The following is a 20,036-nucleotide window of genomic DNA, read 5'->3' as shown; positions in this document are numbered from 1 at the left end:
TTGTGCGACCCATCTAATCTCTCACATTCTCCGAGGGCCAACCAAAGGGCAGCGAAACTCGCCTGCTGTACCACTCTCCTTAAATGGAATCCCAATACGATTTTTCAGATTTCGTCGAACTCGGAAAACAAGGGTACACGTCCCCTTCACACAAAGTAGCTTTCAGGTCCAGTACTCAAATGAATAAGCGGAACCACCTACGCACGCAAGTGCGATATGTCGTAGACGTTGATCATTACTTGAGCACCCTAAGTCTGTGCAAAGAAGGTCTATCTGTACTTTGCATCGTCAAGAAAGCAGCTCATTTTGTCAGGTTGATCATAATTCCACTCCACCCTAAACGGTACACGTCTGATGTTACGATGACGTACTGCAAGACACAACATGTTGTATACTTTTGCAATAGAGAATGCATACTAAAAAAGAGTTCTTTTGTCTTGAAGCAAAAATTCCAAAATAGCTGGCAATTGCTCTGCGAACAACACACTGCGATGTATCAACGCATAGTGATGCGTGAGAAAATGCCAGAAAAGCTCAGTATATTCTCAATGTATGAAGAATCGCTTAGAATCGCTATCATTATGCAAAAAGAGTACAAAAGATGCCGACCAGTAAACGCCTTGCCATGCTTATGCACTTTGAAATCCACATCCCCATATTAACCATCAACTATCCAATTAGACGACTTCAACCGTCGAAGAAGGTCATAGAATCAAGGCGGCAACAATCGCAACCACGAAACCAAAGTACGTGGCGCTGGGCTGGAGCAGCACGTTTCCTAGAGATGCGGTGCCGCAGCACTCGCGGTCATATGTAACGTTGTTTGCGCGGGCGGCGACTTCGAAGACGGAACCGTTGATGGGGCCTTGGTTGTAGAAGTCGACGAGGAGGAAGTTTGGTGGGCGGTCCCAGTTGGCTGTAGGGGGCATGTTAGCAAGATACAAGATAGAAGGCGGGAGCGAGGATACATACTGGTGCAGGTGTTGGTCATGCGACCCAGACTACCTTCTCCTTCCAGCGCATTGGTCTGGTTGATTTCCGCTACGTTGGGCACGAGGAGGTTCAACCCAGCGAACGAGATCTCGGCGTTCAGGTTGTGGTTCGCCATGTACATGATTTCCCTCATCTTCTCCTCGGACATGCCCTCGGGTCTGCCCAGCGTGCAAGGGAAATCGGGGTCAGTTGGCGAGAAGGGTGTTTCCCACATGTTGTAGAACTCCCACAGCAGGTATGGCACCGCATCAGTGTCGAAGTTGTAGTCGATAAAGGTGATGACACGGTTGTTGTGAAGAATGAGTTCGCCGAGCGTTGGCCAGTCGTTGAGCTCCATGGCCGTCTTGGGTGGCTGGTAGACGTATTCGATCAGACCGGATTTCTCGATCGGCTCGGCGAAGTTGGAAGATGTAACGAGTGGCTTGCCGTCATCGGTCGTTTCGTCCCAGTTGGAGTTGCCGAAGAGAATGGTGATGACGTCGAAGGGGTGTGCTTCTACCCATTCGGTGACTTCGCGTAGGTAGTCTTCAACAGTACCGGCGTTGAGCAGGTCGCAAGAAGAATGGCAGTAGTAGAGCGTGCCGTTGACGTAGTGGGCTGAGCCCTGTAGCATGCGGATGCCATCATTCAGTTGTTGTGTCACGCCGTACTCTTGGTTGCGCGCAATGTTGTTCTTTCGCGTGTAGGGCGAGTTGTGTGCAGCTACTTCGGTAATATTGGAATACTTGCGGTTGCAAAACTCCAGGTAGTTATTGCAAGGCTGAGTATTGGAGGGCAGCGCTGGAGCGGTCTCGGTGCCAGTCGGTGTCAGTGTTCTGTTGTTTCCTCCGATATTTGTGACGGGTGGTGCGCTGCTTGTGATTGAAGCCGTGCCGTTGGACGAGGCTGTGCTACCAGATGCTCCAGACGACGCGGGCGACGTTACTGTCGCAAAGGTGCTGCCCTCAAAATCCGAGGGTACGGTAGGGTTTGGAGCCGCATCATCGCCCGTCAGACTCCGCTGCGATCCAGATAAAGTTATGACTGAGGGAGAGGCCGAGGCCGAGCTACTCTGGGCTGCAGTGAGGCCAGCAAGCCACACCATGGAAAGTATCGCCCCTTTCATGATCGTCGCAGGGGTGATGTGTTCTTTAAATCCACGACCAAGTTATGCGTTCGCACGTAGGAACAGATATCGGCGATTTCAGTCCTGCTCAAGCGATAGTCGTGATGGTGCAGTCGTCCCAACGTATGCAGTGAAAGCGCCGGCGGGTCTGTTTGCTGTGCAGTGCCGTCCGATCCGAGTACGGGGTAAATGAGTATCGACTACAACGTCGTATAACAAAGTCGCGACCGAGTTCTCCGAGTGAGAGGATGCGGGAAGAATGCAATGAAGAAGCAATACTTTTTTGGACAAGAGCCGCTGCCGTTGAAAAATCCCAGACGACGATTGTTTTCCAAGCGCTCGAACGGACCATCCGGGGCTCCCTAGTTAGGCAGAGTGCCATGACGTAAGGCACTGTTTTAAGGTTGCAAGCCACGCGGGTCTCTTTTCTCATCCAACGATCTGCAACAGCCGCGCCACCATTTTAGCGCGACACGTCATGTGCGCGAGTCTGGAACCATCAAATCGGGGTGGCTGCAAGAATGGCCCACCTGGAGACTTCTAGGCATATCAACAATAATTCATTGCATACATATATGAGAATGCAGTCGTCACTCGGGATGACCAGGTTATAGAAAAATTTGTGCATTGATGAACGGCGCAATCCATGTATACTCATGTGCGTATTAAGATGGGCAAGCATACCACCCAAACAAGACTCCATACGCGTACGCGACCATGACTCCCTGCATCTCACCGCTGGGACATTCTTCGCAACATTGGCTCTATGCACTAGACGAACCACCGCTAAAGAACTCCTCAAATCGGCTCTTGCCCTTGAGCTGCTCAATCTCCCTCTGCAGCACATCAATCCGATAATTCTTGAATGCCTTCTCAATCCTCTGCTTACTGTCCGGGTCTTTGGTAACGGTCCTCGCCGCGCTTGCTGTACCCGTCAAAAGACCCAGCTCACCTCCAAGGAAGAGACCGCCAACAGAAAAGAGAAAGTAGGTCGCTGCATCACCCCAGCGCGAAGGTCCAGAAATCTGTGCTGTGATGTCTGGAATGGGCTCAGTACGGCCGTCGGCGAAGCGTACTTCTACGGGTTTTTCCATGGCGCGGAAAGCTTTGAAGTACGCAAGGCGCATGCTTCGCAATCGATATGCTGTGTAGATTCCTAGACCCAGTCCGACTGCTGACGCGAAACCAGCGTGCATCGACACCTTTCCACCTGCACTTTTGAGTATTTCGCGGTCTTGTTCGTTGAGACTACTCTGAATTAGCTATCGCCAATCTACGCGCAAATCTGACGCTTACTCATGTTGCAGATGCTCTTCTGCCAGCTGACGGAGATCTTTCGACCTGCGGTCACGGAATGCTGCTAGGGACTCGGCCATGTTATTTGACTGGATAATCGTAGATGTAGGAAACTCGATGGCAGAATCAGATGAGTTCTTAATGACTGGCAATTGCTGGCATTCGAGGGCTTTAACTAAAATTTGGAGTTCATGATCAGTTCGTGATGCTTCTAGTCGCAACGATGACATCATGCGGACATCGCGGAATCTAGCCGGTAAAGCTTCAACAACACACGGGCACGTAGAAAGACAGATAGACAGGCTGAGAACCTGGTTCACTTCAATTCAGGGTCTGGAGACCAAGCCACGCTACGTATAACCAAAAAAACAAACTCGCCATGCGCGTCATGCTTCCGTCAAACGCCGTGCTCAGAAGAGCTCGTAAACGCCGTGGGACCAGAGGTCGCCTAAGGATATCGCCAGTAGAAATGTTCAGATTTAAAAACAAGAAGATGCTCTATAGTTTGGGCTTGACTTCTGGTTCTGCAGCGCTGGCTTCCTGGTTCCGAGTGACATTACCAGTACCTGCGCCTTCTCCGAAAAAGATGACCTCGACGGTCAAGTCGTCCCTGTATCGTCGCGAAAAGGGACTTGGAAGGGTGAGGAGAGCACTTAGTTGATCCTGATCCTTTCCGCCAAGTGCATTCCGAACCAGATGCGTAGCTGCGTTCTTGTCTTCAACCACGAAGCGCTCGTTCAGGCTAGTCTTGGTACCCCACTGTTGCTGACGGATTGGTGCACGTTGACCCTCTCCCTTCTCCCCTGCCTTTTGCTCGACAGGCAATTGCTTTTGTGTGGACCACCAGCTCTTGAGCCAGGACTGAGTCTGTGAACCTTGACTGGCCGGGTTGCCCTGAGCGTCGAGCCACTGACCAACTAAGCCAACGACCTCCTCGTTAGTAAGCATCTCCCATAGACCATCAGTAGCCATGACCACGAAGTCACCCTTCTCCGGCTCTACTTTGGTAGTTGTGATAACCGGCTCGGCAGTGACGTATGGAGGAGTCTTGAGTAGTGTTGAAGGCGACCGCGAAAAGTAGGACTTCTTGAGCTCGGCGTTGGTCTCGGCCGACCACTTATAGGATGCATCACCAAAGGCCCGGGATGGCTCCAGTCCACCTAGAATGCGACCATTCCTGACCACGTTGGGCTCACCCGGATGCTCTCGACGCAATCGCTCAGCCTCACTTGTAGTTCCACCAGTTTGGTCTTCAGACAGGGGAGTCACGGTCCACTTGCCATTGGGCCCTCGTCGACCCAGAATCGCGCGAGAGTCACCCGTGCAGGCGACTCGCAGGAGTTTGGATCGGCTGTCGTAAAAGGAGAGGAGTGCGCAGGAACCGGAAAGGGCAGGGGCCAGCAGCTCGGCAGCGGCGATCTTGGATTGAGCCTTCCGGACCTTCTTGACAGACTCATGTACGATTTCGTTGTCGAGTTTGGTGAAGCCGGTCTTGATGGCTCGGTCGATAGCATCGGGGCTCGGGAAGTGGAGTGCAGGGTCCTCGACGGCCGACTTGTAGGTTGTGTTGAGCTCGCGTGCGACGTAGGAGATGAGGGTCTGACGAAGCTTGGCTGAGGTAACCCAGCCACTGTGGAGGTTAGCACTGGCGAGACATGCGACCATGTTCGACACCTACCTGTGTCCGTCGAAAACGCCCCAGAACATCCAGTCGCTAGCCGAGGCGCCATTCTCCGTGGCTGCCAGGTTCGATGGTACCTCGATGATCTTTTCGGCATGGTCGTCTTCGATGGGGGAGTTGCTGGGAATCTGCACCACGTCGTATCGCACAACGCCTTGCCCTCTGCCCACGAGCCACGACTCCTCGTTCTTCCTCAACTTGGCTGTGGCTTGGTCGGGGTCCAACATCTCGAGCACCTTTCTACCGTAGTCATCCGTCTCTTTGGAGATGGGCCCGGTGATGGTTCCTGTGTAGAGTTCGCCGGGTCCAACGACCAGTGCCTTGCGCGCGGGCTCGCTGCTCCTCGCGCTGGTCAGGTTCCTGGCTTGGTCGGCGGGAGACTGCGAGTGTCCTGTGGAGGATTTGTCGTTGTAAGCGTAGAACGCACCCGAGGCGACGGCAGCAGCCACTAGCGCACCTGTGAGAGCGCGAAACTGCATCGACGACGCGAGGACGATGGGTGAGGTGCGCTGGCGGTAGTGATGATGAGCCCGGAAGCCTAGGCCATTGCTCGGCGCAAAGACGCCGACACGGCTGCGGGCAAGCTTGCGCAGGCACGGGCGACGTGCAGAGCGAAGCACTTGGAAGGCAGCCCGCATCTGGCAGGTGGGGTGAAGGGGAGTGGGAGTGAGGTTGGCAGCAGCAGTAGTTCACGGGTGAAATCATGGTGCAGTCTGAGAGAACGCCTAGTCCAAGCGCTCAAGCGGGGACCCAATCATCCCCTGCGAACAATCCAAACTACTACGACGTCATCACGTTACCCCCAAACACTTAATTTTCGACACTCCAAAATGTCCTCACGAGCGTTGCGGCGGGCGCAGCGGGAGCTTGAAGAGAAGCAGATACAGGAAAAACTTGCCCAAGATGACCAAGACGAGGAAGAGTCGGAGCCTGAGGTAGTCCCCAAGACAAAGGCCAAACCCAGCCTGTTTGCTATGTTGGGCGATGGTGGCGACCAAGATGAAGAGGATGAAGAGGATGAAGGAACAGATCAAGACGCTGCGTACAAGGCCGAAGATTCCGATGATCATGTGGAGATCGAGCCTATGCCTGCATCAAAATCCTCAAGGAAGAGCAAGAAGAAGAAAAAGAAGGCGAAAGCCAAGGGCAAAGCTGCAGATGCTGAAAAGCCTTCCGCCTCTACCACAGGAAAGTCAGATCTCGATGAGATCGATCAGGCATTGCTTGCCCTCAATCTCTCTATGAACAGTCAAACGGGGCCTGGATCAGATCAGCACGACGCCATTAGCGAAGAGAAGAAGCAACTCTTCTCAGTGCTGAGTGTGGACACGCAACATTTGCATGCTGCAAATGAGATGAAGAAGCTCTTCGGTCGAGCCGCTGTGCAAAGTGCCGAAGACGAGGCGCGGCCTCGACAACGCGGCCAGCAAGGTGGCATCGCTGCTGCAATTGCAGGACGTAACGCTCCTGGCAACCGCAACCTTGCATCGTTGGGACTTCGACGGAACATCTTCATTCAAGGTAAAGAGGAATGGCCACGAGCTACATCTGGCGGTCTCGGCATGGAAATTGTCGAGAAACGAGCGGACGGCACTGTTGAGTACAGATTCGTTCACAACAACATGTATCAAGATGTCCAGAGGCAGTTCGAGATTTGTGTCGCAAGTATGGATTCTGAGCGTATGATCCAACTCTTGCATCACAACCGTAAGTTGAGCCACTTTCTATGTCGGACAGAGTACTAACGTCGTTCCCAGCCTTCCACATCTCGACTCTGCTTCAAGTCTCAGAAATTGCTAAGCAACAGCGAGAGCCTGCTGCTGCGTCCGAGATGTTGGAGCGTGCTCTCTTCACTTTTGGGCGCTCCGTACATTCTACCTTCTCTGCGAACCTGGCGGCTGGTAAAGCCCGGTTAGACTTCCGCCGTCCGGAAAACCGCGAGTTTTGGCTTGCCGTGTGGCGCTATATATCCACATTAGGTGTTCGTGCGACGTGGCGTACATCGTTCGAGTGGGCTAAGATGCTACTTGCAATGGACCCTGAGAATGATCCTTATTGTCTTCGACTCCTCGTCGACCAACTAGCCTTGAGAGGGCGAGAGCCTGGCGCCTTAGTCGACCTGGTCGAAGCGGACTACCTCCAGCGACAGTGGAAGGTTCCACCGAATCTCGCTTTCAGCGTTGCACTTGCTCACGATCGCATCAAACAGCCACAGAAAGCACGCTCAACGTTGCGCAACGCGGTCAAAGAATATCCATGGCTTGCAGCGCGGCTGTGCAAAGAGCTGGATATTTCCCCGATACCAAAACCTGTGTGGGGAAAGGAGCCAAACGGCCAGTATCAAGAGCTGCTATGTCAGCTGTATGTACCCAAGGCGAAAGACTTGTGGAACAACACCGAAGGAACGACTTTGCTAGTGGAGATTTGCTACTCATGCGAAGAAGAGCTGGGAGCAGGAGAGGATCCATACTGGCTTGCGCAAATATCAGAGACGGACCTTGCTCGACATGTCATCCTTTCGGATAACCAAACGCTCATGGCCCTTCTTGACCCTCGCGTCAAGTCCAAATTCACATCCGTTTCTGATCCACTAGCTCCCGATGACAATATAAAGTCGTACGATCCTTCGGTGGCTGGGTCACTCTCAGGACGCCCTCGTGGCCCCGCCATACGAGAGCAGCTGCTAGCCGAACTCGAGCAGTTCCAATCCTACTTCCAGCGCATAGGCATAGATAGGCTAATGCGGCCAGGTCCGGACGGGCAGGGCTTGGCACAGGCGCTGGAAGAAGCGGGTAGTAACATGCAAGAGTTTGGGGAGAACACACAACGCTTCCAGGATCTACGGGAGAGGTTGGAACAAGAAGGCGTGCAATTAGTATTCAACGAGCAAGCAGCTGATGGCAATGGCACTGGCTCGGAGACGGATGAGTAGCGCTGAAGAGTCATTGTGCGCACTGTGCGACCTGATCAACGGGAACGCATCATAGCAAACGCGTCTCATGTCACGGAATGACGCTGGATACTTGGAAGTAGAGTTTGCTGCCCAGGCAAAACATGATGCCTAATCTGATGGATTCATGGATCTCATGTCTTGATAGTAATGCGTGATATTACATGTGCAGCCCCACGCGTCGTCTGCAAGGGTGCATACATTCAGAGCTTCCCTGTACAGGCGACGCGGCATCTGAAACACATGGGACTCTGGAGTAATAGAGTCAAATCAGAGTCAGCCACGTCCGTGCTTGGATGCGCTAAAAAAGTTGAGACTCTCGTGGCGCTCTTGAAAGTGACGTACCCAAGGTTTGTTTATAGATGCAGGCTGAGGGCTGCGTCTCCGCATAAGCCGCATCGCACCGCCTCAGGTCGTCCATCGACCCTTCCAACTACATGTATACCGTCCGCACGTGCTCGTTAACCTGATTTGCCCTGGAGTTCTACGTACTGTCAACGGCAAACCTGACTGAAGCTTGCCAGCCCCCTCACTCGTCGCCATGAGCGGCGTGCGTGCCCACATCGCCAGTCGGCTGCGCAGCTCCTCGCTCTCCGCAGTACCCCCACCACAGCACAGTTCCAACTACTCGCCCGACCTGGCCAAAATCGCTGCTTCCGTTCTCTACCGGTCGCCGCTGCCTTCGCAAGAGGGAAGGCCTGTCTTCATCCTCAACGCCGCCGCTCTCCCCGACTCGCACGAAGCCGACTACGACTCCCTACTACCTTATGTCCTTGCACGCCTGCCCGAGGAAGACGAACTGCTGAAGGGATTCGAATACGAGGTCGTCTTCTTTGCCGGCGATGGCGATGGCTCAGCGACAAACAAGAAGCACCGGCCTGGCTGGGGCTGGTTCCTGCAGGCGTACCATGTCCTGTCCAGAGCCATGCGCAAGAGGCTCCAGCGCCTGTACATCGTGCACGAGAAAGCTTGGGTACGGATACTGACTGAGATCTTCTCTACCATTGTCAGCCCTAAGTTCCGGAGAAAGATCTATCATCGTGCGTATCCACAACCCCGCAGCGCGGAGCAATGCTGACTCCTTCTAGTATCCAATCTGACGCAGCTTGCCCGCGAAATCCCAATCGAGAACCTGCTTATACCCCCCTCGACCTATCTTGCAGACCGTCGTGTGTGCGAACACATCTCCGCTTTCAATGGCAGTGGGAAACGAGCATTTGGCGCGCGCGCCCCTTTTCCCGCAGGCAGCAATGGCAAGACACGGTTCCCACGCGTGCTGCGAGAGACGACCAGCTTCGTGCTCATGGAGCAGAACATTACCTCGGAAGGCCTGTTTCGCGTACCGCCACACTCGAGGCTGCGCGATGCATTGAAGGAAGCATACGATCGGGGCCAGAAATACATCATCTGGAAGGACAACGAAGTGACACTGCCTGTTCCACCCTACCCACACGCCCAACATCAAGAGGAGATACTAGCTGAGGTGGCCCCCACCGACGCATACTCGGTCTTCATGGCAGCAGCTCTGATCAAAGCATGGTATGCATCTCTGCGCCAGCCTATCTTCCCAACCGACTCGTATCGGGACCTGAAGCGGCTCTATGGAGACAGCCAAGAGATTCTTGAACTTGACAAACTCACCGACCTGTTCTCGCCAACTTCGGAGTGGTCCTTGCTGCCTGGCATATCCCGCGAGATCCTATGCAGACATCTTCTGCCTCTCATGAGTGCCATAGCCGCACGACAAGAAGAAAACAAAATGACAGCCGAAAATCTCGCTGTTTGCTTCGCACCCGGATTACTGTGTGGACCTGATCAGCTTGAAGACGCCAAAATGTCTTCGATAATAAGAAGGATCTTTACCCAAGCAGTCGACATGTGGACCGAGGGGCTTAGAGAAGCATGCGGACAGAATGAGGAGGCCTTCTACAATGAGCTCGAGCTACCCAAAGACGAGAACGACTGGGAGGACCCTGCGGATGCGAAGCGTGATTCTGCAGATAGCAAAGGCTCATTGGAGGATCAGATGAGCGGTATAACGCTACTCGACAATGAGAAGCTGCCCACCTATCACGAACCACAGGAAACACAAGGCGAGGCCTTGCCGCCTCCTCTACCTCCACGCTCGCGCGCACCGTCGGCCAAATCCTCTGCCGATTCTGTCCAGCGAAAACCTGCACCGCCCCTTTCAGTACCACCTCGCTACTCTACTGTCATATCCGACGCGCCTGAAGACGTCGCCGAGTCACCCATAACTTACGCTGCCACCACCGATGGCTTCGCCCCACCCCGAAACGACGATAACCGCATCGGCCAGCCCCCTAATTTACCCCCGCGATGGAATGCACAAACGGATGAGAAGAAGTCTGGTACGAGCAATCCAGTTCCAGTCCTTCCTATGTCAGCTTCTACTCGCGCTCAAGAAGATGCGCCATTTCCTCACGTTTCTTCTACTACTACTGCTACTCCTCCTACTGTTGCGCCTAGACTCAACATTCCTAAGAGGAAAACCCTGACTGCGATGCAGATTGACAATGTCTCCAAGGCCGTCGTCGCACAGGATGAAGCTCACAAACAACCGATGGGCGGCATGGCGCTTCCAGGTCTCACAGGTAATTACTACAGCAACAACTCTATCGCGAAGAGAGGCCCATCCTCGACATACGAATCGAGCGAAGGCGTGACTTCGCCTCAGTTGACCTCTCCCCAAAGCGCAGTCTCGGCACCAGCGTCAGAACCGGCCTTTCGCCGTCCAAGCATTCCCTTTTCCGCAACATCATCAACAACAAGCCGTAGCCCTAGCATCAACTCGCTCGCCAGACCCGTATACCCGGTGACGCCTCAAGTTCCCATTATCAACGCACCCACCAAAGCATCCACGCTCCCCGTTCCAGCTGCTGCGCCCCGTCTGCGTACCCCGAGTCCAAGCCTCATGCAGCGCATGCCCAGCTTCGAGAACTTTGCCAAAGACCAATCGAAAAAAGATGGCGCGGATGCCGAGACTGGGGTTGCGAGAGGCCGAACATTGAAGCCTAAGAAGATGAACCTGAAGAAGCAGTCCGTCGAAGACCTCAGACGCTTGTATGAAGAGCGTGCTGGGACTGCTAGTGTGCTTGTTCAGGCTGCAAAGCAGAAGGGTGTTTGAATGTGTTGCTGGTTTGTAGGATGAGGTGTTATATCAAGTCGATGTCAACGGCGTGCTTCATACTTTGCTGCCTATCGGGCCTCTATATCGTTCTTTGGCCTTTCTTTCACATATATCTATACCCTCTCATATCTCATCATTTCAACTAGACTACCCGTACATGTCTCTATATAGTTACAATGTATTTAATACACACATTCATACTCCTGTATTTGATAGTATGTCTCATCATTAATTCGTGCGCGCAAGAGAACAGGCACACAGAATGGAACATCTTGGATAAACTGAATGTATGGCATTTCCCTACTATTGCTACGTTACACATCCGTACGAGCTCGCGGTCCACCAACCTTGAACTCGTGTAGTTGAGAAGATGTACTCGTTTTTCAGCACCTATGCGCCTTATCCCCGCTAAATGATGCCACTAAGCAACGCTACTCGAGCTTCATCAAGCCTGCCGTATATGGGCTTCCCGCCTTGGTGGAGCTTACGGAACCGTCTGCTGCCTCGCGTGAGGAACGCTCCCATAATCGATCTTGGGATCGCGCGTCTATCAACTCATCGGTCCTTGGTTTCCGTTCGTGTTCTGCCACCATCCCGGATCGTACCCTTCTTGCGCATGGTGGTTCCCCTCATGTGTACTTTGTGGGTAGCTCACATTTTCAGTCGGCTGTACGTAGCTCGCTCGGTGCGCATAGCCGGCATCTGCCTGGCTATGCGGATTGCCGTATACGTTGCTTCCAATGTTTGTATTGAAACCGTTGATATGGCTCGATCGCCAGTCCTCGCTCATTTTGAAACCATCCCGACCAAGACGATCACCTACATCTGTGTGGTGGAGAACACTCTCCAGACCCATCGGACTTAATTGCTGATAAGTGTGGCGTGGCAGAATCGGTCCTGGCACTCCAGGAATCGGGTTCCAGAACATGGATTCTGCGGTATCGGTAGACGGAGATGTCATTGCCGTAGACATGTTGGGTGCGGACGACATGGGCTGCGAATACTGATATGTCGATAAAGCCATCCCCGTGTTGTAAGTATGATGGGTGGGTGTATGCCCTACAACAGGAGACGGTTGGTGTTGGCTCGATACCACACTACCTGGCCTCGAATTGGCGGGGTGGGTAGCCAATTGCAACCCTGCTTGAGGAGCAAACATCGACAGGCTCTCCCTCCTCTGAGTAATAGGCGGATGAAGACGACCAGGACCTATCCGATTGCCGGTGATAGTTGTTGTATTGGGAGGTATCAAAAGAGGATCTGCTGGAGGACTGATAGTACCTTGGGGCTTGTTAGGGTCACTTGTTGGTATCAACGAGGAACCGCCGAGTTCTTCTGGAAAAGGCAGCTTCCACGTCTTCGCCAAGGTGTATATGATGCGGAAACTCCTCGCGCCGAAATAGTGACACTCGTGAAGATCGTCTAGTCCCTGCATGCCTTCGATGAGGTTCTGTCGAGAAACACTGTTGTCCTTTGAATAGAGCAAGTGCACAACGCAAACAGTGAGTAATACATGTGGTATGAGCAGGTGGGCCTGACGAAAGTCGTAGAACTGCCGGTAGATCCGGACTAGTTCAGATACTTTGTTAGCTGCGTCTACGCAGATGTCGCGGGGGCGTATATCGGAGTGAATGAGGTCGACTTTGAGCAAAGGCCGGAAGAGGTGAACGATAATGGTCCAGTAAAGCATGCTACGTGTAGTGTCAATTCTGTTCGTAAAGTAAACACAATCGTTCAGACATACTGTAGTACTAATATATGTGGCTCAGGTTCCTTCTTTCCCTCCAGGCTTATCGAAGCTGGCAGTCTTCTGTACCAGACTTGGTATCTATGGTAGCAATCAAGCAATTTACTGCTTGTAAGTCGCTCTTTTGGCGCAAAGAACATGTGATTGTTGTCATTGACGAGCTCCGAGAGCGATGTGAATTCCTGAAGGAACATGCGGGTGGTCACAACTCCACCTACTGTGGTTTGTGAGGGGGCAGGATAAGCCTCGGGAAGGTTAGAGGTTTCTTCCAGCATAGGCTTGTCGAGAGTGATTGCAGCTCGAGGAAGCTGAGATATGCGGCCGGTAACAATCGTCCAGATTCTGCGTCAAGTTAGCACAATCATTGTGAGAGTAGCCGGGACAACGTACGTATCTACAGTGAAGCAACCCCAGAATGTGACCTTTCTCACTTCGATCTCACTTGGTGTCAAGCCAAGCGTAGGGTTGGCGCCGTAGTTCAAGTGCAAACCAAGCTCAACACACATACGAAGACACCTTCCCATGTAGGAAAAGCCAGAACTTTCTCTCCCTGTACTTGGCTCACGCATCGACATAATGCAGAGCGCCTGGACAGTTGTCAGGCTCGGGGTCTCATCGTCGAACAAAAGTCGCCTGGCCTCAGCAAAGAAGTGATCGCCAGCAGTACGGAAGTTGTCAGGATCCGTGCGGCCCGCAGGATCGTCCGTAAGATGACATGCATATGCGCATATAGTATTGACCAGTAGAGAGCAGCAATACTTGTCGCGTCCCGCTCTGAAGTCCTTGTAAAAGCATTCTCGGCTGAAGAGCACGTAGAAAGGATGACTCCAGGTAAAATAGAGATCAAGCAGCTTCTCAACAAAAGCCAGGTCATCGGTTACGTTGGTCCACGTTGAACCTTGACGCTCTGGTTTCACGCTGTTGGTACGCAGCCGGCCGCCACCGAAGTTCTCATCTTCGGGTACCAAGCCTAGGCTTGCGGAATGTCCAAAGTGTCTGCTCTGGCCGGTGGACGTCACAGCTGGCTTCCCAAGCAGCACGCTCAGATCTGACTCGAGGCTTTGAACATCGACGGGCTCGCTCTGCGTCAGCGTCACGTTCTTGCGCCATGTTTCAGCTAGGGAGGCGAGGTCGAGGTTGGGATCTCTTCGAATGTGATTGAGGAATTCTTGGACGTGCTCCTCAGGTAGTCGTCTCAACGAATTGACGATGAAATCGGCGCTGGATGCATTTTCGGGGCTGGAGGCGGCGACAAGGGAGGCGTCGCGTTTGGTCCCAGTATTGTTTGCAATCGTTGGAGCAGCCTTAGTGCGGCGACTTTCGCTCTCAGCATCGTAGTAACATTCAGTTTTGTAAACGGCAGTGCAAGTCGCGCAAATGGGTGTGCTACCGTCACACTGTAGATGAGGTGTCAGCAGGAGGGCTAGTAGCGAGGGGCCGGGAAAGTTGCCCGAAGAGTGGCCCAAACAAGAATTGCAGATGATCCTCGCTGGTAACGAGTTGTCCGCGGAGGCGAATGTCCAGCATCGGGCCAAATGTAGGAGCTCGACGTGGAATTAGATCATGCATTGGGAAGATTGATGCTTACTTTGGACTTGCGTTTCCGGCAGGGCACACAGGCCGACTGGACACAACGCCTCTTACTGGCTTTTGTGTCCTGCGCCTGTGAGTTATCTTGGTCGTCTCTGTTGGATGAGGTGGCAGTAGCGGCGCGGGCCATGGTTGACCACGAAGGGGGTGAAGAGACAGTCCGCGCAGGCTCCGAGGACGAGTTAGTTATTCCATTATCTGGGCCGGGTAGGAAAGTAATATGGATTAGCCACCAGTGTCGAGGCAGAGGAACAGCGGGCTCGAATTAGGTAGCTGTGACGTTGGCGCCCGTCGCGACGTTCAACGTGCCTGCCTTAGTTTGCGTTCGGCAAGATACAATCGCCCATGGATGATTTTCGGCAAGGTGGCAAAGCCAGAGGCGGCATCCAAAAGGATCGATGCGCAACCACGACGAAGAGGCTCGATTGGCCTGGTCCAAGATCTAGATTGGCAGTTAGACGCGTACTGCAGCAGCCGATGGGCTGTAACAGGTGAATAGCGTGCGACAGGTTGTGCCGCACGTGGGAATTCGAATCGAGATCCCGGAATGGTATGGGTCAGCTGACATATCCGGACGCGAGCGGCCTTTGCGGAGATGGAAGCGACGCCGGAAACAACGTCAGAACGCCCTTGGGACGAATCTATCGGTGGAGCCTGGGTTCGGGTACCGCAGCATCAACTTGCGACAGGACAGAGTTTTCTGGAGCACCACCAGCATCAACGACTAGCTTCGGCATGGCGCACCAAGCATTGGACGGATTTGCCATGGCTATCGTCACATGGATGCAAGGATGCTTGTGCGCAATCTCGATGTCGGCCTGACAAGAAAGAGCGACACTGACAAGAGCTGCTTGTAGGCAAGAAGATAGACTGGAGGAAGAGGGGTTCGCGGAGCGTGTCCTATGTCATGTTGGCTCGCGGCTGCAAGCGAAGGGATCTCCAACAGCCAGGGTTCTTACTTTTGGTGAAGGCCCGATAGCATCCGCTGCCGATGCATCCTAGCTGTTCTCTGGTCACCCTCTTCTTACGGTGTGGCGACTTTGCAGCCCCCACACCGTCTTCCGTTGGGAGGCTGGAAGTCCTTGCCGGAGAACATCGGCCTCTCTATGGATAAAGACATCAACAGGTGGCGGTGCCTCTTACCATTCTGTCGGAACGTCTCGACTAGTCTACAGTCGCATCCATCACCCTACAGTTTACCGATAAGATGCATGTACCAAAGGTCGAGATGTAGTCCTACACTTTTGCCCAGTCGGCTTACATGTGGGCTATTCGTCTCGCCGACGAATCCGTCAGCTCGGCCGAGAGTTATGGGCAAGTTTGTTATATCATGGGTAGCATCTGAACTGCTTCTTGCTGTTGAACTTGCTGTATACCGATTCAAACTGACCTTTGAGCCCCTTTGAGAACTCTGACCTTGTGGATTCGTCGCACTTTTATCTATACATCAAGTCTAATAACTTTCATTCATCTCGGCGCAAAAACGTTGTACACTTGCAGCCCCTGGCGCCCTAACTCCCGTTATACCCGACTTACATCGTCGGGCCTATCAAGCGCCATTGACGGGTTGGACACCCTTTAGCGGTGGAAGCAAGCTCCTCGCGCCTTGTCTCGCCTGCTGGGCCAGTACAGCATCCATAATGACTAATGCAGCCATCATCTCTACTATGGGCACTGCACGAGGGACTACACAAGGATCGTGCCTGCCCTTGGCCTCCAACACTCCTTCTTCTTGGTCGTATGTGACTGTAGACTGCGCCTGTCCAATTGTCGCTGCCGGCTTGAAAGCTACGTTGAAGTAGATGGGCGCGCCGTTGGTGATACCACCCTGGATACCGCCCGAGTTGTTGGTCTTGGTGGTAAGCTTGGGTTTTGAGCGGTACTTGCTTGCATCGGGATTTTCGCCTGCCGGGACAGCAGGAGCTTTGACGAACGCGTCATTGTGAATTGAGCCTGGTAGTTGTGCGCCTCCGAAACCGGATCCGATTTCAAACCCTTTGGTTGCGGGAATCGACAGCATAGCGTGTCCCAGCTTGGCCTCCAGCTTGTCAAAGCATGGCTCTCCCAGCCCTGTCGGGCAACCTCTGATGACACAAGTCACAGTGCCACCTATGCTGTCTTGCGCATCGCGGTACTTGGCGATCAAGTCTTCCATACGCTTAGTGACATCGTCGCTCGGACACCTGACAGGCAGATACTCGTCCACCTTGTCGCGTGTAATCGAGTCGATCAGCTTGAGGTATTCTGGGTTCGTGGATGCGGTGGGGTGTTCGGGTGTGGGAGGGAAGAGGAACTCGTTTCCGATGGAGTTGGTGAATGCGATGATCTCGATACCGTAGGCTTCGCGCAGGTACTTCTCCGCTATCGCACCCGCTGCTACTCGTCCTGGGTTCGATTAGCATTTGTACGGTAATTGAGCCGGAGTTCGCCCACCAATAGTCTCTCGTGCACTACTCCGTCCGCCACCTGAGCTAGCCTTGACACCGTACTTCTCCAGGTACGTCCAGTCGGCATGGCTCGGTCTTGGGTACATGTCCATCGTCTTGTTGCCGTAGTCTTGCTTGCGCTGGTTCTCGTTCATAACCCTTATGCCAATCGGGGTGCCCAGTGTGATACCAAATTCTGTGCCAGACTGGATCTCTACGCGGTCCTTCTCATTGCGGGGGGTAGTGATGGCAGATTGGCCGGGTCGGCGGCGCGTCATCTGGGGTTGGATGTCATCCTCAGTAAGAGCCATGCCCGGCGGGCAACCGTCGATAATGGCGCCGACGGAAAGACAATGGGATTCGCCATAGCTATAGCAGGTCAGTAGACGTCGGGCAGCTATACGGCGCGTATGCATACGTGGTGACCCTGAAGTGCGTGCCAAAGGTAGACATTGTGGTTGTGGTGTTGGCGAGATTGTGGGGATTCGGCTCCCTTGTGAACGGCGACTAGTCAACGAGATGCGTGCTCTGTGTATCCAAAGGTCTGTCTACGTGTCAAGAGAATGCGGATTTAATTGTGGTCTTGTTGCAAGTCCAGACGCGTGCGCTAGAATAATCAACGTCAGAGTCACTCTAGGAGTTTTAATTATTTAGCGGGGCGCGGAGTAGAGCCGCCTGGGAACCCGAGATCGGCCACCGATGGTAAGGCTGGTATGGACCCAACGATGACACCCTCCCATCGGTTTGTCAACGCAATGCCATGCAACTTTTGTGGTTAACATTGCTGTGTGAGGGAAGTCATTTGTTCAGAGTTTGCGTGGATAGCTAATGTGCAGACGCCAAGGTATCTCTGCAGGCGATGCGAACGAGCATGGCCAGATCCCACTCCCTACATATACAAGCACCTCAATTGCATGGTCAGATCCTTAAGGTGACATGTAACAAATGGCAAGTAGGTGGGCTGTCTTCGCCATTGGGATGGTGACTGGATTATATTGTCATGAGGATGTGCCTGCAGGGTCAACGTTGTCGCCCAGGCAGACAACCCCACACCACATGACATGCGCTGTTCTTGCGCTGTACAAAGCTTCCGGTCAGGGAAAGACTGGCGACCACATGGGCTTGGGCGAGTGGGCCGAACAACTCAAGACGATGCCACGCGCGAGGGCGTCTGCGCCTGGACACGGGTTCCATGATTGAGGGCGGCAGATGGCAGGAGTGGCAGGAGTGGTAGTCGCATCATGCTAGTATCAAGTAAGATGAAGGGGCCTCTAGTCGACGTCGACGAGCATGGTGAGAACAGAGTTTGGTAGTGCCTGATGGGGAATGCAGAATGGGTGAACTGGCAGGCACGAAGATCATCCGGGATTACTAGCGCGGACCCTGCCGTGACTTCTCAAGAAGTTTTGCTTGCAGCCAGCAACACGACGCCCCAAACACCCCTCCTTCCTCCATCACATCCCCCACCAAACCGCCCAACATGACTGAGTACGTCAAGGTCGAGAAGATCATCCCCAAGTTCCCGCCGCCGGCGTTCAGCGACATCGCCAAGGCCTCGAACGACGTATGTTTTGGCTCCCCGCGACGAGCTTCCCCATGGCGCCATTGCTAACAGAGCCGCCCTCCAGCTCATCAACAAGGACTTCTACCACACTGCCGCAGGTCCGCGACTCCAATTGATCTGCCTGCCAGCCCACTGACGCGCCCACAGCTGCCCTTGAGGTCAAGCTCAAGGCCCCCAACGGTGTCAACTTCACCGCCAAGGGAACCTCTGCCCACGATGGCCCCGTCACCTCCTCGGTAAGCCCGCCGTTGTACGCGGAAAAACGCCATGGCTAACGCGTCCACCAGCTCGAGGGCAAGAAGTCGCTTTCCAACGGTACGACACACGGTTCCTTTCTCCCCCGCTCCACGAGCCTCTCCATACCCCTTCATACGTCTTCCAACTTTCAATCTTATATATTTCACGTGAAGCAGCCCCCCGGCAAGGGGGGCTCTTCGGTGACAGGCTACGGAATCAACCTGCTGACAACGGACGACGCAGGCATCAGCATCACTCAGTCATGGAACACCGCCAACATGCTGGCCACCAAGGTTGAGCTCAACGACACCTTTGCCAGCGGCTTGAAGACTGAGATTCTTTCCAACTTCAACCCTGCTGCCGGCAACAAGGGCCAGAAGGTCAACCTTCACTTCAAGCAACCTGCCTTCCACGGCCGTGCTTTCGTCGACTACTCGGCTGCTGGCGCCATTGGCACCACCGCTGATGCTGTCGTTAGCCACGAGGGCATGGTCGTTGGTGGTGAAGTCGGTTACGACGTGCAGAAGGCTGCCATCACCAAGTACTCCGCCGCTGTCGGATACACCACCCCTCTTTACAACGCTGCCGTGACTGCCACCAACTCCCTGAGCGTTTTTACCGCCTCGTACTACCAGCGCGTCAACCCCGCTGTCGAGGCTGGTGCCCGCGCTGTCTGGGACTCAAAGTCTGGCAACAACGTTGGTCTCGAGCTCGCCGCCAAGTACAAGCTTGACCCTGCGTCTTTCGCTAAGGTATGACGGTCTCTGACATGCACGAGGGCGTCTGTACTAATCCCATCCAGGCCAAGATCAACAACCTCGGCATTGCTTCCCTCGCCTACAATACCAAGGTCAACAGCGGTCTGACTTTCGGTATTGGTGGCTCTTTCGATACCCAGAAGCTGAACGAGGCCGGCCACAAGCTCGGCACCAGCTTCACCTTCGAGGGTTAAGCACCTCGAAAAAGACATGTTTGTGGAAAAGAGATGAAGGAGCTGGCTTTTAGATTCTTTTGGTTCTCGCGAAGCAGTATCATATCAATCTAGTGCCGATGAGCGAACGGAGCAGACCCCTTGGGTATGTGCGACGATTCGTCTCAATAGAATTTACTGGAACTCTGGACCCCAATTCATATGCTCCAGTGAATATGTGTAGTTCGTTCAAAGAAGAGGAGGGCAAGTGAAAGCTGATCAATCGGGTATGGTATTTTTTTACTTATTGTTATTTCCGGTATATGCAATGCCCAGTCGTGGTCATGAAGCAAAGGCTTCGTAAGCCCGGAACACATAGCTTCGATGTA

At 53.6% G+C, this 20,036-nt stretch overlaps 8 protein-coding genes across 8 annotated transcripts; 3 read left to right on the top strand and 5 right to left on the bottom strand.

Moving 5' to 3' along the window:
• Positions 1 to 683: 683 nt before the first annotated feature.
• BKA58DRAFT_123573 (PLC-like phosphodiesterase) lies at positions 684 to 2,222 on the bottom strand. The gene is made up of 2 exons (XM_046164210.1): positions 973 to 2,222; positions 684 to 916 (listed from the first exon to the last, which is right to left on the bottom strand). Exons 1-2 carry the CDS (start codon positions 2,096 to 2,098, stop codon positions 705 to 707), a joined length of 1,338 nt encoding a protein of 445 aa, XP_046027494.1. The 5' UTR covers positions 2,099 to 2,222; the 3' UTR covers positions 684 to 704.
• A 640-nt stretch (positions 2,223 to 2,862) lies between these two features.
• BKA58DRAFT_437498 (uncharacterized protein) lies at positions 2,863 to 3,474 on the bottom strand (the record flags this gene model as incomplete). The annotated part of the gene is made up of 2 exons (XM_046173498.1): positions 2,863 to 3,346; positions 3,395 to 3,474. The coding sequence occupies 2 exons, from the start codon at positions 3,472 to 3,474 to the stop codon at positions 2,863 to 2,865; spliced, it is 564 nt and encodes a 187-aa protein (XP_046027493.1).
• A 418-nt stretch (positions 3,475 to 3,892) lies between these two features.
• On the bottom strand, positions 3,893 to 5,554 carry BKA58DRAFT_311730 (phosphatase 2C-like domain-containing protein; the record flags this gene model as incomplete). Its single annotated transcript, XM_046167347.1, has 2 exons — positions 3,893 to 5,024; positions 5,073 to 5,554. 2 exons carry the CDS (start codon positions 5,552 to 5,554, stop codon positions 3,893 to 3,895), a joined length of 1,614 nt encoding a protein of 537 aa, XP_046027492.1.
• A 351-nt stretch (positions 5,555 to 5,905) lies between these two features.
• Positions 5,906 to 8,156, top strand: BKA58DRAFT_334761 (transcriptional repressor TCF25-domain-containing protein; the record flags this gene model as incomplete). Its single annotated transcript, XM_046168227.1, has 2 exons — positions 5,906 to 6,782; positions 6,833 to 8,156. 2 exons carry the CDS (start codon positions 5,906 to 5,908, stop codon positions 8,005 to 8,007), a joined length of 2,052 nt encoding a protein of 683 aa, XP_046027491.1. The 3' UTR covers positions 8,008 to 8,156.
• Positions 8,157 to 8,566: 410 nt separating this feature from the next.
• BKA58DRAFT_454428 (divergent CRAL/TRIO domain-containing protein) lies at positions 8,567 to 11,629 on the top strand (the record flags this gene model as incomplete). Its single annotated transcript, XM_046174513.1, has 2 exons — positions 8,567 to 9,065; positions 9,114 to 11,629. The coding sequence occupies 2 exons, from the start codon at positions 8,567 to 8,569 to the stop codon at positions 11,168 to 11,170; spliced, it is 2,556 nt and encodes an 851-aa protein (XP_046027490.1). The 3' UTR covers positions 11,171 to 11,629.
• BKA58DRAFT_123534 (fungal-specific transcription factor domain-containing protein) lies at positions 11,630 to 14,851 on the bottom strand. The gene is made up of 4 exons (XM_046164209.1): positions 14,509 to 14,851; positions 13,311 to 14,317; positions 12,918 to 13,262; positions 11,630 to 12,864 (listed from the first exon to the last, which is right to left on the bottom strand). Exons 1-4 carry the CDS (start codon positions 14,638 to 14,640, stop codon positions 11,724 to 11,726), a joined length of 2,625 nt encoding a protein of 874 aa, XP_046027489.1. The 5' UTR covers positions 14,641 to 14,851; the 3' UTR covers positions 11,630 to 11,723.
• Positions 14,852 to 15,987: 1,136 nt separating this feature from the next.
• On the bottom strand, positions 15,988 to 17,617 carry BKA58DRAFT_123497 (chorismate synthase). The gene is made up of 3 exons (XM_046164207.1): positions 17,355 to 17,617; positions 16,944 to 17,305; positions 15,988 to 16,895 (listed from the first exon to the last, which is right to left on the bottom strand). Exons 1-3 carry the CDS (start codon positions 17,387 to 17,389, stop codon positions 16,060 to 16,062), a joined length of 1,233 nt encoding a protein of 410 aa, XP_046027488.1. The 5' UTR covers positions 17,390 to 17,617; the 3' UTR covers positions 15,988 to 16,059.
• Positions 17,618 to 18,344: 727 nt separating this feature from the next.
• On the top strand, positions 18,345 to 19,830 carry BKA58DRAFT_123421 (eukaryotic porin/Tom40). The gene is made up of 5 exons (XM_046164206.1): positions 18,345 to 18,500; positions 18,565 to 18,598; positions 18,648 to 18,736; positions 18,788 to 19,489; positions 19,540 to 19,830. Exons 1-5 carry the CDS (start codon positions 18,417 to 18,419, stop codon positions 19,687 to 19,689), a joined length of 1,059 nt encoding a protein of 352 aa, XP_046027487.1. The 5' UTR covers positions 18,345 to 18,416; the 3' UTR covers positions 19,690 to 19,830.
• Positions 19,831 to 20,036: the final 206 nt, after the last annotated feature.

The sequence above is a fragment of the Alternaria rosae genome (genome assembly GCF_020736505.1).
Source record: "Alternaria rosae strain MPI-PUGE-AT-0040 chromosome Unknown BKA58scaffold_3, whole genome shotgun sequence".
Taxonomy (NCBI): Eukaryota; Fungi; Ascomycota; class Dothideomycetes; order Pleosporales; family Pleosporaceae; genus Alternaria; species Alternaria rosae.
Note: the sequence above shows the minus strand (reverse complement) of the source record. Positions and strands in the feature narration are given on the sequence as shown.